This window comes from Thermobia domestica, chromosome 14, assembly GCF_964235325.1.
Source record: "Thermobia domestica chromosome 14, izTheDome1.hap1.1, whole genome shotgun sequence".
Lineage (NCBI taxonomy): Eukaryota > Metazoa > Arthropoda > Insecta > Zygentoma > Lepismatidae > Thermobia > Thermobia domestica.
Genome location: NC_137467.1, coordinates 31,507,302 through 31,528,649, shown reverse-complemented (window position 1 = coordinate 31,528,649; position 21,348 = coordinate 31,507,302). Strand labels below are relative to the sequence as shown.

The window sequence follows — 21,348 nt, the reverse complement described above, 5'->3', positions numbered from 1 at the left end:
ATTAATGCTTGATGATAGCTTTGACAGCAAGTTAAACAGTGCTGAGCTAGCTGCCTGGACAGCATTTAAGTGTGTTGTGCGCAACTTTCTGGGCAATAACAAAGCTGAGAGTTACACAGAAATCGTACAGGACATGATACAGAAATACAAAGAGTTGGGTTGTAGGATGTCTTTAAAAATCCACTTTTTGCACTCCCACCTCAGCTTCTTTCCTGCTAACCTAGGTGCTCTCAGCGACGAACAGGGGGAAAGATTCCACCAAGATATAATGGCAATGAAGAAAAGGTACCAGGGACGATGGGATCCTTCAATGATGGGGGACTATTGTTGGGGTCTTGTTAGAGAATGCAACATTTCTTACAAAAGAAGGAAGTAGTGTACGTTTTTGTAACCCAATAGAAGTTTCATATATTGTGATAGTTTTGATTGTCTTTTCATGACCTTTTGGTACATTTGTATTATTGTTTATTGTAAATTGTCACACTTGTAAATTATATTGTATTATATTTTATATATGTGTTTGTGGTAATAAAGCAAAACGTTTTACCTCAACTTAAGAGATCTGAAAGCATTACTATAAGGTGCAATGAACAGTACACACAGTATACATACAAACATATTTATTTCTCTAGAAAGAATAAAGCGATTATTACGAAACTTGGAGGGTTTGTTAAATATGAATCAAAGTATACTTAGGTATAATTTCTATGTTAGTATATGCAAGGGGACAAGATCTTGGGGTGTAAAATAAACGAAAAGGGAAATTTGAGGGATTTTCCCGAAAATCCCTCTGTTACGGGAAAATCGTACGTGATGGAGAAAAAACCGAGTGCATATTCGAATTCAGCGCAAAAAGTTCCTTTAAGAACAGGTATTTCCTTTTATGTAACAAAACCTTTGTTAACTAGTGTTATTAAAGTTATAGAGTTAATGATAATTTTGAGCTATATCTCATTTATCATACTATGAATTGTCTTGCTAATGTTATAATGAAAACTTTGATGAGGGTGTACACTCATGTCCAAAATTATTGTCACATGTCTATAAATATGTTGTTGTAGGAGTATAATTTAATAACTAATTCGCCCGGTATTTCTTACAATGTTAGTATGTGTTTAATCGGCAAAGACATGTATGTGCTAAATTTAATGTCAAAAGATCAGTAAATAAGAACAATAACACGAAAATAAAACTTTCTTGTCCATTTAGCAACATTTTGTTTTACTCATTCTAATTTTCGTATTTATAATTCTTTTCCCATGAAATTTACCACAAACATACATTTCCCGATTATACACATAACATCAGTATTAAAAGTACCGTGCAAAATCATTATCAAATTATATTCTTACAAGAAGACAGTTATAGTATGCGACAATCATTTTGGACATGACTAGTTCATTATCAGTTTCATCCTGGCATGGTTATTGTATAGCAACGATTTTTAGGTTTACTTTTAAAAAAAACTATTTTTTTAAAACTGGATATGAGGATTGATATATAATCCATAGCTCGTCTTTTTATTACCAAACTGAAACAAAAAAAAAAAAAAAAAAAGTTGCTTGGAGCATTTTTACTGCGTCCTATTTCTCGAGGGACTTAAGATTATTTTGTTGTACTGAAAGGAATGTGAGTTTAATAGAAATCGTAACAAATCAAGTCAGCAATACTTCGTAGAATCAGTAGGACAGAATTGACACTGAAGATTTGATTTAAGTCAATATGGTTATGCCCTTTAGATTAAAAAAGATGAATGATTATAAAAGAATTAGTGAAATGAATCTGTGGGAGTAAACTGAAGATTTCTGAGATAACACACGATATGATGTTATTTACCGTATACTTAATAATCGAAATCAAAATAGGAATCCCTTGAGTGAACCCTCTACACCGTCCCTTTCCTCTTCTCCATCAAGTAAAACAGAAAACGGTAGCCTGACTTGTGGCTCCGAAGTGTTAGTACCTAATACAGTACGCAGATATATATATCGTCAGTGAATTTAACTATTTTTATTACGGGTAGTTCTATTACGGTTGGGTTATATATTTTACCCGTTTCGGTTCAAAGCTTTTTGGTTGTGTACAAAATGTAGTCTATTTCAGCACATTGCTGTGGTGATCTTAGATGTAGCTTGTGTACGACACGAAATGAATTCTCGTTTTTGATCATTCGATATGTTAGGTTTAGTGTCGTAGATCTAAGGTCAGCCCCCATATTAAAAGTGTTTACAGTAAAAGGAATAATAAGTAGAATTCAAGATCTTGTTGTACTGCAAGTAGAGAGTATACAAACGTAGAAATGCAAGTAGTGTCTTAATTTAAACATTTTAATCTAGGAATGCACTCTTCCAATATCATAACCAATACAGTAAAAAATTTAAACTGTAATCTAGAGCTAAAATTCATTTAGTTTGCACCTTATATTAATAATGTTTGCATTTAAGCGCTCGTGCTGTTACTCTTCACTGTAAACTTTTCAGCTACTGGTTTGTCGTTTTCTTCAACACGACTTCTTTAAGGCATTTTACGTTACTTAAAAAATATTCACACTAGTCGTGACCTGTGGAATAAAGTACTGTCAAAACTATTGTCTTACTCTAAATTCCCTTTTCCTGAAAGAACACTCTGAAAGGTTAATGATGTGATTACACTAGTTTTCTTTTATTATCCACTTGGCAGTGCCGTGCCGTGGAAAATCAGCGTCCAGGGCGAGAGTGTACGACGGCGCCCCTGCACATATGAGTGAGGTCGATAGACTAGCCGCCAAGCGTAAGAAAATTTTCAAAAATAAACCCTGCTTTTCCTTGATTTTGAGCACTTTTTATTACTTTTTTTTCCTTCAATTTTATGTATGTGCACATGCATTTTCTGACATTAGTCAAATTAAATATTAGATTAAAAAATACTGCTATTGATTTAAAATATTCCGGGTAATTTTTCTTCTTTTCTTTGTCCTCAAATTTGCGCCCCCATACTTCGGCACCCGGGGCCGTCGCCCCACCCCTCACGGCACGGTAGTGCCCCTCGTTTCTACGTTGTGTTCCCTCTTTTCTACAGAATTAAAACTCTCGGGTGAGAGCCGATACATTTAAACTATACACCAGAGATCTTTGGGGTGTACCCATCTCAACATAATGTTTCGTTTGCTTCGCTCTTTTATAGAAACAAAAGAGCAGTAAGAAGTGGAAAAGCATCACAGAATTACAGTAGCATTCACCGTACAGAGAACAAAAGAATCTAGAATTATTACATTATTAACTCTTCGGGATGTTCTTTTAAGAACAAAGAAATAAATTCAGAGTGGGTAAGAAGGTGGGTTTTTAATAATAATTTATTCTACACTGCAGGAATGTTGTCGGTAAGTGATCTGTCAAGTAACGTAAAATTCCCTAAAGTTGTACTGAAGAAAGCCACAAGCCGGTCGTTGAAACATCCACAGTGAAAATTAACAAAACTGATAGTTAAGTGAGTATAAACATCATTAGTATTCGATACGCAACCTGTCAGATCATTGAGTGGTTTTGCACCTTGTAGTTTGTTCCGTAAGTAAACATTGATCAAGTTTTGCACAAAGCGTCTTCATGTAAATAATAATAATAATAATAATAATAATAATTGAACAAAATAAAAATTATATCGTTCTCTAGGAAAACGAATATATCGTATTTTTCATACTCAATAAATCAGCATACAATTCAACCTGTTTCAATCAACAAAGACTTGGGTGTTATGATGGATTCTAAGTTACTATTTGATCATCATGTTTCTACCATGGTTTCCAACGCTAAAAGGAATCTGGGACTCATCAAATGGGTTGCTAGAGATTTTAAAGACATTGCAACATGTAAAATCTTATATTGTGCATATGTTCGATCCCATTTGGAATTTGCTAGTTTAATCTGAAATCGCAATCTTACTAGTATCACTCAAGTTCTGGAGTCAGTCCAGATTTCTTTTTTGGCTTGGTTAAAATATAAATTTAAATTATACGATATGACTAACAGGGAGATTCTTGCTAAACTGGATTTACTAGTTCTTGAAGTTCGGCGAAATTTAAGGCAAATCAAATTTATTCATGATATAATACATGCTAGAGTTAATTTAATTGAATATTTATATATCAAAGTTTCCCTGTATAAGTCTAGGGTTTACCGTTCCATATTATGTAATAATCAATTGGTTGGTTCTCCACTATTTACTAGTGTTGACAATATAAATAAAAGATCTCTTAAAATTGATTTCTTTGATCCGAATTTTACAATACACAAAAAACAATATTTGGAATGTTTTATTTAATAAATATACAAAATTCACCATGGTTTGGTATATTGTCTATTGAATTTACATTGTTTTTCTTTTACCTACATTGTTTATATTTGTCCATGTGTATTATTATAAATCTTTTTCTAATTTGTTTATTTTTATTACGTTTAATATATTTAAGTTCTTAATAATACATCCTGTTTAATTTAATAGTTATTGAATCGAGGTTATGTTGTAATTTTATTTTATAATTTAGTTTGTATCAAACTTATGTGTAACATTTTTATTTATTTAGTTATTTATTTATTTTATTTTATTTTTTTATTTTTTTTTTTACTTTTTTTGTATTTGGTCGTGACGACTTGATATATTTTTAATTTCTTTTGTTTTGTTTGTATTTTTCTCGTAATATTTTATTGTATATTATTGTATATATGACCATTTTTGCCCCGGCTGTGGCCTTTATCATCTACAATAAATAAATAAATTATTATTATTATTATTATTATTATTATTATTATTATTATTATTATTATTATTATTATTATTATTATTATTATTATTATTATTATTATTATTATTCATTTTGAATACTACTGAGTGATGATCTAATTGCAGAAATACGGATACTGGAAAATCTGTTAACATGAAAATGTTTCATGGTTGTATTTGAAATTGAAAATATAAATTTTGTGATAATATGTTGGCACTTTAAAATCATTCAGAAAGAACATAAGGTGATTATTTGCGAGTATATTTTATCAGTGGTTCCACAAAAAGGCAGTGTGATGTTGTTGTAGACTGAAAATTTCTAACACTAGGAAGGAATTTTCTTTCGCTTCTGTTAAATTAAACAATCATCCTGGCCTATTGAAACTGAAGGGAAGCCCTAAAATAACTCAAAATAGGCAGCTGGAGGATTCAAACACGGAACTTTCCGATTACGAAGTAACATGCACCTAACCAGAAACAGAACGTCCGAAAATAATCACACACTTTCTCATTTATCTTATCTTGATGCTGCATTGCTTTTGCATTTATTAATCTTGAAGACAGTATTGTAAAACGAATCTTGGCAAGAATTCTTTATCTGAAAGGCGAAATAAATAAATAAATAACCTGAAGCTGGAAAAATGAGTTACTACTTACCTGAACCATTAATTTTGTATTCAGGTCTATTTGTTAACTTGAACTCTCTTTTATATATATATATATATATATATATATATATATATATATATATATATATACTAAGGTTGATCATTTTAGACAGTGTCATATTGTTTGTTTCCATAATTTTCTTCAGTGTAGTACTGTTTTTATAGTGTTTAATATAACTATTTAACCCTTGCTTGCATAAATAGCATAAGTAACATCTTTTTGCACATCATTTTAGGTTTGTGTGCAAGAATAATGGTGTCTTATTTGAAAATGATTTGATACAGATTGGAGTGAAATCTGAATTCCGGCAAAACTTAGGAAGGCTGGGTTTGTTTTATGGGAACAAAACATCTTTCACTTTACAGGTAAGTTTACAAGGAACGTCTCTCTCTGTCTGTGATCGTGTGTGCAAAGAATGTGAAAATTTACTGTATCTACTGTCCAACTAAAGATGTGATGCCTGTAATTGCAAACTATCAAGTAAATTTCATAGTGAAGAGGAGAGACTACATTTGCAGAGCATCTGGAGATGATAATGTACGCAAAATGTCGAAGGACCTCGCAAGCGGGCACACACTCTAATATTCATTACGCTAAACATCAAATAAAAGGCAGTTATAGTTACCAAGGTTTGAAGGGACGTTGTACACAATGTCTCTGCAAAATATTTACACTGGCTTAATAAAAAGTGTAAATATGTAAGACTTACCGTTAGGTTTAGCTAGTTTGCGAAGTACACTGCTCCTAAGTCAACGCACTTACGAGGGAACGTATCCAAGTGTAACTGACTTCAAGTCGAGACTATGTTCGTTGGATACCTTGTCCCAACAGAACATAACACGAAAAGGGATACATCCTCGATCTCAACCATTGCGGAGATAGAAGCGTGAAAAGTTAGAAATTGAGCTCCAGTGTCTCGTGATAATCCGTCCTTTTGATGTTCCGTGATGGTCCAAGTGTTCCCTTTCGGCAATGTTTTGGTGCATGTACCATGTCCTTTCAGTACACCGAAGTACTAAGATGTGCTGAACGATTACGTACTTCCTTTCATGCTTTTCTGACATTAGTTGAAAATGGAGTGTACCAGCAGGATAATTGCGCATGTCACAGAACCCGGCTGGCAATCGCCTGGTTCGAGGAGCATTCCACTGATTTCTCCCTGTTGATATGGCCTAAGAGCAGCTCAGATTTAAATCCCATTGAACACCTTTGGGATACTCTGCATCCCTGGCCTTTTACCTGATTTATGGGAAATTCTGGAAGACGTTTAGCAGGCCTTACTTCCTAACAACTTCCGTAGACGTTTGTCTATACATCGTTACGTTAGCAAGGCTAAAGAAATAGAAATTCCTTACTAATCAGCTATCCTAATTCAGTGGAGCTTCAGTGTATTAGAAGTATGCTTATTTCCGTTATCTCCCAAAAATTTTCCGAGGAAAAAAAAAATCAAACCTAGCGTCACTGCTATTGCCATTAGATTTATTTGCCTTTCTACTGTAATAAAAGGTCAGTTACCTTCCAGTTTTCATTCAGTATTAAATAACTTGCAGGTGACTGTTCTTAACTATCAGAAGCTCGCGTTTCAGTGCAAATTGTAAAACAAAATACAAATGTATATTCAACAATAGATTTTGAGTACCATTGGCTTAATTGACTGTTCAGAAAAATAAAGTTACAGGTCTATTATCTTGTTTAAAATTCCTTGCTTTGTTCAGATAAGACAAGTTTGATAAATTCTCTGAAATTTGAGTCCGCCATTGAAAACTACAACATGCTTTAATAGTAAAAACTGCATTGAGAATATTGCAATGTTCTTTTTCAATAATAAGTAATGTTTAAAGATTCGTTGTGTTCGATATTTTGCAACACAATTTCGCAGACCTTTCTGTATTGTGACTTTCATTTCTTTGAAAAACATATATATTAAGTAGAGAAAGGTTGTCTTATTTGAAAACCTGTTAGTTTCGCATATTTTAACTGTCATTATTAGTAAGATGTCTTTGCTAGTGTATTGTCAATTGGTAATGTAGTGTTTTTAGAAATCCAATGCTAGCAATTCATTCGAATGTTTTTTGTTTTCTTCTGTCTAGAACTTTTCGCCAAGTATAACATGTCAGGGAGATTTAGCCACAAAATTGAATCTCCAAGTCAAACCTGTGGAACCAGTACTGGAAGCTGGCGCGCAGGTTCAACAGTTAGTTAACGCCGAGTGCGTAGAAGATTTTACAGGTAGGATTTGATGTACTGATTATTGTTAGTATGTGCATAGAATGTAGTAGTTGTTCGAGCATAACTCATTCTCTTTTAGATTAAAAATAAACATTGACCTTTTATTTGGAAAGATTTATTTCTTTTTATATGATTTCGACCTACTCTGGGGGGGTTTTCTAAGTAACTACTCTCTTGCTACTATTTCTTTTCGTAAGTATTCATCTACGTAGAACACTGTTAAAACACTAGAACACACAATCTGCTGAAAACCCAAAAAATTTTGTACTATGGCTTGTAAATCCTCATATATTTTATGGACATCTGTTTTTGAAAATGGAACTTTAAGCCACTGATATGATGTAGAAAAACTATTTACCGAAGCTTGCCACTAATAAAGATAAGAAATTATTTATATATGTGTGGACAAGTGTGTTCTTCCAGCACAATGACGCATAATTGATTTCTGTTTACATTAAAAAAAAAAAAAAAAGTGTGCATTCAGCTTCCTAAACACTCGAAATCAAACAGCAAGAAGAAATTATCTTTCTGGATACAAGGCCAGTGTTGATTTTTAATCAAGGAATATTTGTCTTGATTCGTAGACTGAAATAATGATCAAGTTTCAGTCCTTAGAAGAAAAAAAACACACACACACACTATTAAATATTTGCTAATGAACACTATAGGATACATATTTATAGAGAAAAGTAAGCAGTATCCTTGTATGTAGAAAGATTGTTTCTTGTTATATAATTTCGAACCTCTCTGGAAATCTGCCGAAAACCCATTGAATTTTTAGTGTTGCTGGCAGATTCTTACTTATTAACATCTGCTCTTGAAAATTGAATTTTAATCCACTTAGATGGTATAGAAAAATTATAAAGGGTACTAGGATAGTTTTGCCATACAACGCAACCATGTGTCGCAGAGGTTTGCTTCTTCCTCTGAGTCACCGCGGCCCCTTGGTTCTTTTGAGAATACTGTATGAAGTGTCATCTGATTCGCCGCTTCTGAGGGAAGTAGTAACTTGATAAGAAAAACTAATCTAGCTGTAATTGTTGTATTTCACAGTTATGTCAGGTAAAATTCGATATCCATGACTACGAATTATTTACATACCTCTGTTGATCGTATATAAATTTCTTTCCATAAATGATGTTTCTGGAACATCTTGATTCGGTCAGAATACATATTGTTTGGATTTCATTGTAAACTTGTAAATAAGCTAGCTTATATTCCATTTCAGAGTACGATGACTCATCTCTGGTTTAATTAGTTCTAAGTTATATAAATGATCATGCATATTTGTTGGTTTTTCTGGTTTCTTTCCTTTCTTTTCACTGCTATTTTCATCCCAAAAATTCGTTAACCAATTCCTTGTGTAAATTGTTGGTCTCACGTAGCAATAAACTAAAAATTCCAGTTCATTCTTGCCATATGTAGAGATTAATTTTTAGCATATCTGAAGTTCCTAGCGAAGCTTTCCACATACCGATTATACTGTTAGCTTCTAACATGGAATATCAGAAATTGAGGAAACGATACACGTTCAAATGTAGAATATATCTAGTTGTATAAAGTGCTTACACAAAGCTCTACCTATTTATAATTGTATTTATTTATTTAAATTTCTTACAGATGCTCCGAATATGGTGATAACCTTTCTGTACAACAATGTGCCGCAGAAACTTAATTTGAAACTGCCGTTGACTATAAATAAATTTTTTGAACCGACGGAAATGAACGCAGAATCATTCTTTGCGAGGTGGAAAAATCTAGGAGGGTAAGTACTATTGGTATTTCGTTTTTGTATTGTGTGTATATATATATACCGGGTGAGGCATTTAAAACTGTTTTCGAGAATATCTGGAAAACCACAAATCGGATTTTAAAAATGTAATAAAAGTTGTTCGTCTCGAAGGGGAACATCCAATGATACCACACACAACCCCCTACCCCCCCTACCCTATGAGTTCTGAGCCCAGTCATTGTTTATGAACTCGAGTTTCGAGTCGAATCGAGTTTGATAAATAGCTCACTCATTCAGCTCGTTTTAACTCGCTTTGAAATCATGGCCTGATGAGACTGCAAAGTGAAAATAATGTAAAATGTATGCAGTAATGTGAAATACTTTTTGTGCTGCTCACGAGAGGGGACACTGGTCGCCTCTAGTCTCGTCTTGATAACAAGTCGACAAGGGATTTTTATAACGACCTTAGTTCGCCTCGGCTCAACTGAGCCGATGTCTCGAGCCAGCTCGCTTGAGGTGAGCCATCGGCTCGGTTGGGATGAGCCATTTCCTCTGTTTTGCTGAATTGAGTCTAGAGCTCGAGCAGGGTCGGTTGGGTGAACTGTTAGCTCGGCTTATGTTCGGTTCGGCTCGTTAGTGAATGAGATGTGAGCCGAGCGGTTGATAGGCCTAATTGGAGGGAATTTTTCTAGTCGAGCTCAAATATGTTTGTTTCGAGTCGAGCTCAAAGAAATCTATTTCTAGTCGAGTTTCACAAAACTCTCTCGAACTTGCTCGTGCCCATTCCTAAACGCCGTTGACAAGTGATAAGAAAATGTTCGAAATGGTGACTATTTTCTGTGATACATTCTTTATCATTCAAATTACAGTCTATGAAGCAAGGACTGCGATCGTGCGTCGCAATCCATGGTCAGACTCTCGCTGTACATGTAACACTTGCAATGTGTGTTGCAGAAAACGGGCACCATTTCGAACATTTGTTTCAGTAAGCAATGGAGATGTGTGAGAAGCAAGGAGACTCTCCTAAAACAAGCACCACGATGGTGAGAGGTAAGAGGACTCGCCTTGAAACAAGCACCTCGATGGTCAGGGTCCATGACATTTGGGAGCGAGACGTTTAAGTGCGGCCGCTTGGTCGCGAAATGTTTGGACACAAAACCTTTTATACAAATAGGTTTCCTACCTATATATACTGTATTTCATAACTAGAATCTGGATGTTTAAGCACTAAAATATGAAAATAGGCACTGGAAATTAAAAGAAAAAATTAAATAAATAAATAAAAAAAAAAAAAACTTCCTCAACAATTTTGCAAAAACTAAAAATAACATCTTGAACACAGCAAAGTTCCTGCACGTCATGCACAACTTATCTGTACCAGTAAAAAAAAATAAATAAATAAATAAATAAATAAAATACAGCAGATTCTCGACTATCCGCATCTCTAGTATCAGATCCGTACCAGGCCCGTATTCAGGAAGTGTAGGGGGCTGGTTCCCCCGTAAATTTTTCCTGACCCCCTAAAATTTTCACTATAGGCTTGCAAATAAACTATAATATGGTTGGATCAGGTCCATCCTAACTTCAGCCGGCCCCCCCTGCATTTTTGGGCTGGCTACCGGCCTGCTCCGTACTATGCGACTTAGTTTTGGAAGAATAGTTCTTTTTTAATAAATTAAGATATATATATGTAGTTGAGACTATTGTATTATCAGAAAGTTATTTCAGATTTCATAAAAATAGGCACTTAGCTATTCATTGAAATAGGAGGAGTGGTCCAAATAAAATTTACTGTAGACAGCCTGTGACACCCCAAACTAAACTTCTGTCCTTTATAATATATCTAACATAAAGGAACGATATTGATCGAGTTGGCAGTTTATTGATGCACTTCGAAGGACAGAAAAAAGCAGAACTTAGTGTACGAGGCAATGCTTCGAGAAGAAACCCTCCCATGGAAAGAGGAAAATATATTCGAGCAGATGAAAAATTCGTACTCTTGTACAGAAATTTTGAAACTGTTGATATTGTAGAATACCGTAAGACATCAGGAGTTACTTTGCACATCAGGAGTTACTTTGCTTAAAATATGAAGAATTTCACAGTTCTCTGTCGCCAAAACCATGAACAGAAAACATGAAGTTTCAACTGGTACCTTAAGATAGAACATCTAACTGTATTTTGGGTATAATGTTGGCGGTTAACATCAGTTCTAATTACCGAGAGGGTTCATTGTTGTAGAGGTATGGAAATCAGTCACTGTAAAGGCCGCCAAAATTTGAAAGATATCACCTACAAGATATTCCGTCAAAGTTAAGTCAGTTTCGTAGAATACTACTGTGTATAATGGAACTTTGATGCAATAGTTGAAATTGAATGTGAAACGTTTTAAAGTCATAAAAAAAAAAGTAAAACTGGGAGAAGGCAGTTTCAGTCCCTACTCGGGGTTACTTTGCACCGGTCCAAAATACCGCTTAGATAGGAAATTATTACTACTGGAACCTCCTGTATTCTAAATTTAGGTAAATTTCCTATTTAGGAACATGCTGGAATGAATTTCTTGTTGGAAAATAAATTAAGAACAATGGCGGATCCAGAAAAGTAGTTTGAGATAGGCTTCACTCACAAAGACTTCGTTTTTTGTTGTTGAAAGAAACGACTAGGATTTCAGCTTATACGCATAGGAACGACTAACATTAGATTTTTAAAATAAGAAATCGTGCAATTTGGGTGGGTTTCAGCCTGAAAGTCCCAAATCCCGTAAATCTCCCCCTAATTACGGTTGGGATGATATTCTTGGACATAAGGAATAACCAAGGCAAATCAGTTCACTGGGATTTTTTTTTTTTTTTTTTTCTGTTCCTGAGTTGGCATTTTTGTGTGCTAAACTATTAGAATGTGGTTCCTGTGCCGGTAGCAGAAAATACATAATTTCTTTACAAATATCGATAATTCAAACTAAGTACTGATAACAGTACCATCATTCTAATATAAATATTTGTAGACTGCATGCAGGTTTGTGTAGAAAGTAAAATGTATAAATACTGAAGGGAAAACATTGCACAAAAACGTTATGTTCGTATGGCGAACATACTTTTTGGAATGTTGTGCAAAGCTATGGGGTTACTTTGCACCAAAGTTTATATTTCAAGAACTATGGTTATACTGAATGTTTAATAATGAACTTGCACTAATGTTTTCCTTATAGGTATTATATGTTTAAAATACATTGTTCTAAATCATTACGTTTGTAAGTTACATGCGATTTTCTTTAAAATGGCTTAAATCTTATGCAAAGTAACCCCGTCTTACGATACTTGCTGGGTTTGGCCCATAATTCCGTCATGCAATGATAATTTCATGGTAAATGTAACTTTTTTTTTTCTTCTGCATTAGGCATATACAAAAATTGACTAGAACAAAACTAGGCCTAAGCATTTAATGCAACTGAGACTTTCAGTGACTATTTACCATAGGGCATACTGTAATAACGTGACGAAAATTTAGTTTTTGAAGATTTGTTTTGTAGAAAATTGATGTCAAATTTCATCTTTCTGAATTTAAGTTGTGCAATTATTTTTTATGACAGAGGATTTGTGATATTAATGCCTATTTTCAAGGCTTTTAGTGTGAAAACATCCGGGTTCTCGTCATGAAATACATTATAATTATAACCCATTTGAGTAGATTAACCTATTTAGATATACGGCTTTGCGGCCAAACATCTTGCGCCGAAACGGCCTTACGCCCAAACGTCGTGCTCCGGATGGTGAGAGGCAAGGGGACATCTGTGACAGAAATTACACTAACAATGTGGACATAGTAATGTATTAAGTTCTGGAGAATCAAGTGTGTTTGCTATAAAACGGTTTATCATTACAGATTTGAGAATAACTGCCTTTCTAATATGAGATTGTAGAGGGGGAATCAACTATGGTGTAATTTGGTAGCATTTGTGAAAATATCACAAGTATTAACTTCTCTAATCTGATGTGTACTGTATTTTGTAACTTACTTTAATTTTGCCGACTGTTTGTAACCCATCTTTATTTTGTCCATTACAGCGCCATCTATCACGCAACGAAAAAAAAAATGTTCAATACAGAAGTTACGTAATTTTTTTTTACGGAGAATCAGAATATGCAATAAAAAATGAATGGTTCCTATTTAAGATTTCAAAGTTGACCCCCCTCCCGCCCCCGGGTAGTGGGGATAGGGGGTCGAGTGTGGTATCATTGGATGTCCCCCTTCGAGACGAACAGCTTTTATTACAACTTTTTCAAAATCCGATTTGTAGTTTTCCAGATATTTCCAAAAACAGTTTTAAATGCCTCACCCGGTATATATATACAGGGTGGTCCATAAATATCAATTTTCACATCGGACTGGTCTCACCCCCTAAAATGGTTCCATATGGGACTAAATTAAGCCAGGAGAAAAATTAGCTTCATTGAATAATATTAAATGGTGCCCCAAGCGACCTAAAATTTTGAATCCGATTACAGTACATAGTATATGGGAAAAATCTGGAATAAACTCATGTAATTTAGAAACGGCTAAAGGTAATGCAAAGTTACCCTGGATAATAGAAATAGAGGAAGAAACATATCTAATTTTGTACAGTACTGCCATTGCGGCAATCTTGAAATTCGCCATCTTGGATTCAGGTCAAAATTTTTAAATAGAAAGAGGGTCATGTGACATATCGTTTTGAGGTATCGTTTTACCAGAAGCACAAATCTGGCACTATTTTAAAGATAGCTTTATTCATGTAAGAATTATCACCTGTGAAAAGATTTCTCCTTTTCAGATTGATAATTCTTGCATGACTAAAAGTAAAGACATGAGTTTGGCGTGAAAAGAACGAAAGGGATATGCACGGCTTCAAACGAAAGAGGAACGCGAAAGAAAATGCACTTTTGAAAATAATTGGTTTGAACTTTATACGCCAAAAGACATGGAGCAGTTCAAGTAATGAAGACGAAAACCCAGTTGAGAATGTTAGAGAAAATGTAAATACGAATGCGTGTGTGCCCGAACCTTCCAAGAGATGTAAAAGGGGGGGAAACTAATTTTATTACTCAAAGACTGATGTTGCTCTTAATCGATAAAAGATCACTCATAGAGCAGCAATACATATTCTGACAGCGACGGCAGAAGCATTAGGTCATAATGTGAAGGAACTAGCAATAAATGGGTCTTCCATTCATCGATGCTGAGAGAAAACCTGTACTGAAGTTGCACAGAACTACAAGAAACAATTTCAGAGTGCATCAAGTGCGTTAGTTGAGCATTGGAACGGAAAACTACTGCTGAATTTGACTGGCAGAGAGACTGCCGGCAGGTTATCAATAATTATTACAGGAGATGGTCATGAGAGGCTAATTGGTGTTCCCATTTTGTCGTCATCAAGAGAAGAACATATTGATTCTACTATAGTACATTCGCTTTAAGAATGGAACTTGGTAAAGTTCGTGCAGGCAGTTTATTCTGACACTACTCCTTGCAATATAGATCTTGTCAACGGTGCTTGCATTCTGTTAGAGCAGTAGCTCCAAAATAACCTTCTATACCTTCCTTGTAGACACCACATTTATGAATTAGTTTTAAAATGTGTATTTGATAACTGTTGTGTTTCGTTTGCATCTGGACCGGACGTTCTCCTATTGAAGTGTTTTCAGAACGAGTGGTCTAGAAGAGATTGCACTAACTTTATTCCACGAATTGATGATGATGATGTAACAAACAATATTTCCGATGTAAGGCATGATTCAGCATAAGTGTCGTGTGGTGTAACGTCATGCCAACACGGAACAAATTGCACGAGAAGCGCCATCTATAGGTCCTTGTAAAGTGTGTTTATCACAGTTTCTAGCCAGCTAGTTGTAGTGTAAGTTTGTGTGCAGAATGAAGCGTGAAGAGTCAAAATACCTGAGCAAGGCGATAGGCAAGTTTTTCCAAAGCCAAGACGGCAATCGAAAAGCAACTTTAGAGCATTTCCGGAAGGAAGGCGTGTCTGACAGGACAACCCAGAGAGCCATAAAATGTTTCGTGGATACTGGAAGCACTGATCTAAAACCATCATACCGACCGAAACCAAACACCAAGCTAGATGCAAGGCTCAAGAGACTATTGGTCCAAAATCCATCATGCTCAGAACGTGAGTTGGCAAAGCGCGTGGGAACGTCGCAATCTACAGTGAATCGAGCAAAAAAGAGGCTTGGGATTGTCACTAGGAAGAAGCAGCATAGACCAAAGTACGTGAACAATCAAGTGGAGCGAGTCAAAAGAGGCACAAGAAAACTCTACAAGATGAGTGTTCCTACTGGCGGAGAACAATTTTTGTAATGGATGACGAAACATACGTGTTCGCGGATCCCAAAGAAACGGCTGGAACTGAGTACTATAGCTTAGTTCCAGGACATGCTAACGATACGAAGCCGAGTGCAACAAAAAACGAAATTTCCAGCTAAATACTTGGTTTTGCAAACCATTTCTGAAGACGGTGATGTGTCCGAACCATTCATTACCACCGGTACCATGAACCAGGATATATATAGAGAAGAGTGCATCAAGAAACGGCTGTTGCCATTTTTGGCGAAGAAGAGGACCATGGGTAATGTATTATTTTGGCCAGACCTGGCAACTTCACATTATGCGGGTACAGTGACCAAGCTTTTAGAGGACAACATCAACAATTTCGTTCCCAAAAACATTAACCCCCCAAATGTGCCCCAAAATCAACCTATCGAAAGATATTGGGCACTATGCAAGGCTGAATACAAGAAAAGGAAGACGCCTCCAAAGAATTTGAATGGTTTCAAGCGCGTGTGGGCTACCATTTCCAAGAAATGAAGTGTTGAATTTTGCTATCAAACTTGTAGAAGCAGGACACTGCAGAGAAAATTACAGGGAATTTTTAGAACTGACCATCATATTCTTGGGTGGCATACCTCCTTGAGGAGTTTTCTTTCGTTTGCCTGGAGCAATTCACCATGTAAGGTGGATGGGAAAAGCAAGCTACTATTTAAAATATTTCTCTTTCGCCAACAATTTCGTTTAACGAAGCAAATAGAAACAGGTCTTCGGAGAGTATGCATTTTCTGATCCGACTATATGTTCACAGTTGGCTTAAATGTAATCAAACATCCAATTCACCATTACAAGATCTACAATTTTTGAAAGATTTGTACAGTTAAAGGCAAATAAGATGCTTAAGTGAAGTGGCTCTTTCTAAATTTTCACGCCAACTCTGGTACTTGACGGAGGAACACATAGCATTGGGGTTTTTTGATGATGGGGTTTTTTGATGGCTGGTGAAAGAATTAAAACTATAAGGGGAAACCGTGAAGCAGCAAAGAGGCTTGCCGCAAGAGATGATACCATAAAAATTCTTGTGAAAAGAGAAATCAGTGATTTTGTTACAACAAACAAATTTTCCTCGAGAGATTTAATATACACAAAGGGTTTCTTGAGTGTGATCCGACTTCATGGCCAAATAACAATGACTATCTTCAAGGAAAGACAATAGTTTAATTCATATACGTAACAAACGGTGTGCAGAAAGGGGAGTGTAACTAATAGAATATTACAACAACGTTTTTACGAAAAATGAGGAGCACAAACAGTTTCTTTTGAGATAATAAATGCCCACAGACTATCTTTTCCTATATGCGACAAAGTGAACTATGTAGCAAATAAGATTCATAACTTACCAAAAAGATACTACGTAAATAAGGGATATTTCAATTTCTTCTAAGTTATAATTTTTCTTTTTCCTCATAATGGTCTATGGATCATCTTGATGGAAAAAAACTTATTTGTAGGTCAAAGCGAAACAAGCAGTTTGTTTCAGTTTATGTAAAAGACTTCCAAAATTCTTACATATCTGTGTTCCATAACTGCAATAAAATACCATTACATGAAGCATTTTGTTTTTCATACGTATAACTCTTACATGAATATAGGTAACTTGAAAATAATACCAGATTTGTGCATCTGGTGAAATGCTACCTCAAAAAGATGTCACATGACCCTCTTCCTATTTAAAAATTTTGACCTGAATTCAATATGGCGGACTTCAAGATGGCCGCCATGATAACGTATACAAGATTAGGTTGCTCTCTTCCTCTATTTCCATTATCCAAGATATCTTTTCATTCCCTTGGGCCGTTTCTAAATTACGAGAGTTTATTCCAGCTTTTCCCCATACACTATGTATTGTAAATGCATTCAAAATTTTAGGTCGTTTGGGGCACCATTTAAAATTATTCAATAAATCTAATTTTTCTCCTGGCTTAATTTGGTTCCATATGGAACCATTTTAGGGGGTGAGTCCAAAGAAATTCCTAAATTTATTTTTCCCCATATAAATTTGGACCACCCTGTATATATATATATATATATATATATATATATATATATATATATATATATATATATATATATATATATATATAAAGGGTGTAACAAAAAGGTACGGCAAAATTTCAGGATATGTATTTTATGCATCTGGGGTGTATCACGGCGGACAGGGAAGGGTAATTACGCGTTTTTTGTTTTCTGCATCAGGAGTTTGGAGATGTCATTCCTTCCCCCTTGGGGGTACACTCATAAAATGCATATTGGCGGAAAGTTTCATCCTTCAAGAACACGTTGCCACCAAAATTATCTTCCTAGCTTAATTAGGGGCTGAGTTATTGAGATTTAAACTAAGTCACATTAAGGAGCAACCAGAATGTGACTATTTCACGCCATCAGGCGGCTCAATGGCCGTAATTCTACAACGATGCATTTCCCGACATATAGTGATATGAACTTTTTTGTCTACCCATAAGGAATCCACCCCTGAAATTTTGCCGTACCTTTTTTTTACACCCTGTCTGTATATATATATAATATAATATCTTGAGATCGCGACTTGAACCCACGCGTAGTGAAGCTGGTGCTTACCAAGCTATGTGGTGTATTCGTTACAAAAATAGTTTGTCTCGTAACATTGTAAATAAGTAAAACCCGCAAGTATCAACTATAATAAAGTTAACAGCTAATGAGAGTTCTAATTTCTGGAACATTCAGATTTACTCATTGTCGAATCAATGTATAAATTTGTTTTATTTTTAATACAGAATGAGTAAAAAATATTACTAACGTGGGATTAGTATGATAGTAGTAAATCTGGTTATTAATATGATAGTAGTAAATCTGGTTATTAATATCACGGGAAATGCATATAAAACTAACGAACTTCATAGTTTCCAATGCAGATAGATAGTGGGTTTGTGTATTATAATATATTGCAGATATACTGTTTGGAACCAGAATTAGATACGTAAGACAGTCTACATCAGCCATTAGTGTGGTTATGTACGGTGTGTCTCCACCGTAATTAGAGGAAGTTCCGTATTGCTTGAGCAACTCTACCGAATGAGGGTGTGGTGGTCCCTCTTAATTGTGGTGTACACGTTCCATTGGGTTCGGAAAGTAGCTTAGCTGCGACGTGTGCGTGGTGTCCCAATATGTAAAGATAGGTAGCCACGTATTGCTTGGGCGAGCCTACCAGGGGATCAAGCCCCCTGCTCCCAAATGAATATATCTGCTTTGGCAGAAAGTCTACGTCAGTCATTGGCTCTATCGTAATTAGAGGAAGTCCTGTATTACTTGGACGATCTTACCGGGAGGGAATGTCAGATTCCTGCCTGCAGGGGGTATTGAACGGCGACTGGCAAAAAGTGCCAATCTCAGGTATCTGGGTAACGGTTTATGATCCAAGTGAAAGGGAGGAAGCTCTTAAATGGTGACTTAACACGTTACCATTGGATCCGGAATGAGATGCGGAAGCATCTCGACGTGTGCGTGGTACCTCTACGTGCGAAGGCGGTAGCTGTTGAACGTATAGAGGAAGACAGGGCCGGAATTGAACATGCCTTGGGCTCCCGAATTGGGTTGAACTCCGCCGGGATTCGTCATACATTTGGGATTCGTTAGCTTATGGGAGCTTATCCCAGGCATCTGTGTAAAAACGAGCATGAGAAGACTGAGTCCGTAGGAGTCCACCTCCACCAATAGGTAACTGGTAGTCAGCACCTCGGTCTTGCCGCGCAGTGGGCGTATCCCACTCCCTTAGAGGATAGGGGTTACTTCGCTGAGGCGAGTCAAGGTTAAAGGTCAAATCTTGACAGTGCACTATGTGCACGAGGACATAAATAGAAACAGGAGCAACTACGGGCCGAGTGCCTCGTTTGGCGGAACTAGACCATTAAATAGGAAAAACACCCGCGAGTACGCCCTCCGTTTGTGCGCTCGTGGGATTACCACTAGATCTTAATTTGTCCGTGTATTTTCTCTCACATTCTTATCCCACCAACTATTCCATCGTTATTTACTTGCCTTAATCTTCGTCTCGTTAGCCTAAAGGGCATAAACGTGGGACGTTAAACTGAAATATTTAATTTTTAATGTCTGTTTTATTTATTTATTTATTTAGCGTATCTAGGAAACATATAATGTTTTGGAAGTATCTTACCCTCGATCCTTGCTGAGAGAGCCAAAATTTATTATTATTATTATTTTTATTTTATTTTATTTTATTTTATTTTATTTTATTTTATTTTATTTTTAACATTTTTCTCATTTATGATCGTGACATTCGTGTCTGGTATCATTCGAAAGCTTAATTCATTTTGAAGATAGTGATGATTCAAGTACAAACCTAAGCTAAGTGATGATTCAACTACAAATCTCAGCTAATAAGGGTTGGAGCAGGACTTTCCTTTTTTGTCGAATAACTTTTTCTCTCTCCATATCTTTGTCGAAAATTTTCAAAATTTTGCATCCTGTAGGCGTGTGTGTTATCATTCCGAACCATGTATTTAAGGTAATCAGGGTTCATGTAGCAGCTTCCTGAAGCGAAAGTCTACATTTTTTTTTAAATCTTAATCGAAAATATTGTATGATGATGATGATGATTTATGTTGATTTTATTTGTTGTTGCAGTAATCAGCAGAGGTCACAGAAGATTTTCAAGGCTACTCAACCGATGGATACGAACGCAGCTCGTACAAAGTTACTTGGCTTCGGAATGCAGCTTCTCGATGGTATTGATCCCAATCCAGAAAACTTTGTGTGTGCTGGCATTATCCATACGCGAACTCAACAAGTCGGGTGCCTTCTTCGACTTGAACCAAACAAGCAAGCACAGGTATTTAATAAGGAGAATGTCTGGTACATTATTATCAACTTAATAATAAAACTGAACTTTTTATACCTGTATATTTATTTTATGAAAATTTTGAAGAACTCTTTTGTTTCTTTGATAAGCGGTTAGCGTACGCGTCTTTGGTGTGGGAGACCTGGGTTCGATTCCCGGCTTGAGCTCATGTGGTTCGGATTCCACGGTAATCAGTAGGTCCCGTCTCATATAACCTCACTGCTGAAAAGGACATTAAACTCAAAATCAACTCAACTCAACTCTTCTGTTCCTTTGAGAAACTAACGCCGAAAATTCAGATACTTAATAGTCAAATGCACTTCTTCATACGACACAGAGCATAATCGCTGTCTAAAGTTACTCACATAACTAACACATACAATTATAATGTAACAGAAAAAGCGAACAACAGTGATCATTCACTGACAAGTAAGCACTCACAGAATGTAAGTGAAGTAAGTGCTGTACTTGACCTTTCCTCACGTCCAGTTGCTCCTAAGGGAACGCCTTTGAACATTTGCTTTTTCGGAAAAGCAAGGTGTAATGCACTTCAAGGTAACTTAAATTTTTGAATAAAACTCTTGATGATATTCTGCCAATTCTTTCTAAATTCCTTTCATCCAGGTTTGATTTAGAATTTTTGTCCTAATAAGATTTATACGCATTCCTTTCGATTAAAAAAGTTATTTGGTGAACAGTCTTGGTGCTTAATATTGTAGTTGGACGTCACTACGTGTTTTGACAACTCAGAAGC

The 21,348-nt window shown here is 35.7% G+C and overlaps 1 protein-coding gene across 6 annotated transcripts in view; it reads left to right on the top strand.

The window, feature by feature from the left end:
* The window catches only part of AP-2alpha (adaptor protein complex 2, subunit alpha), a 240,462-nt gene that overhangs the window by 211,267 nt on the left and 7,847 nt on the right, over positions 1-21,348 (top strand). For all 6 annotated transcript variants that reach the window (XM_081737837.1, XM_081737840.1, XM_081737841.1 and 3 more), the window contains 4 exons: positions 5,660-5,789; positions 7,515-7,653; positions 9,274-9,418; positions 20,381-20,585. In XM_081737837.1, the coding sequence (XP_081593963.1) occupies positions 5,660-5,789; positions 7,515-7,653; positions 9,274-9,418; positions 20,381-20,585 (619 nt within the window). The remainder of the gene's footprint in view (positions 1-5,659; positions 5,790-7,514; positions 7,654-9,273; positions 9,419-20,380; positions 20,586-21,348) is intronic.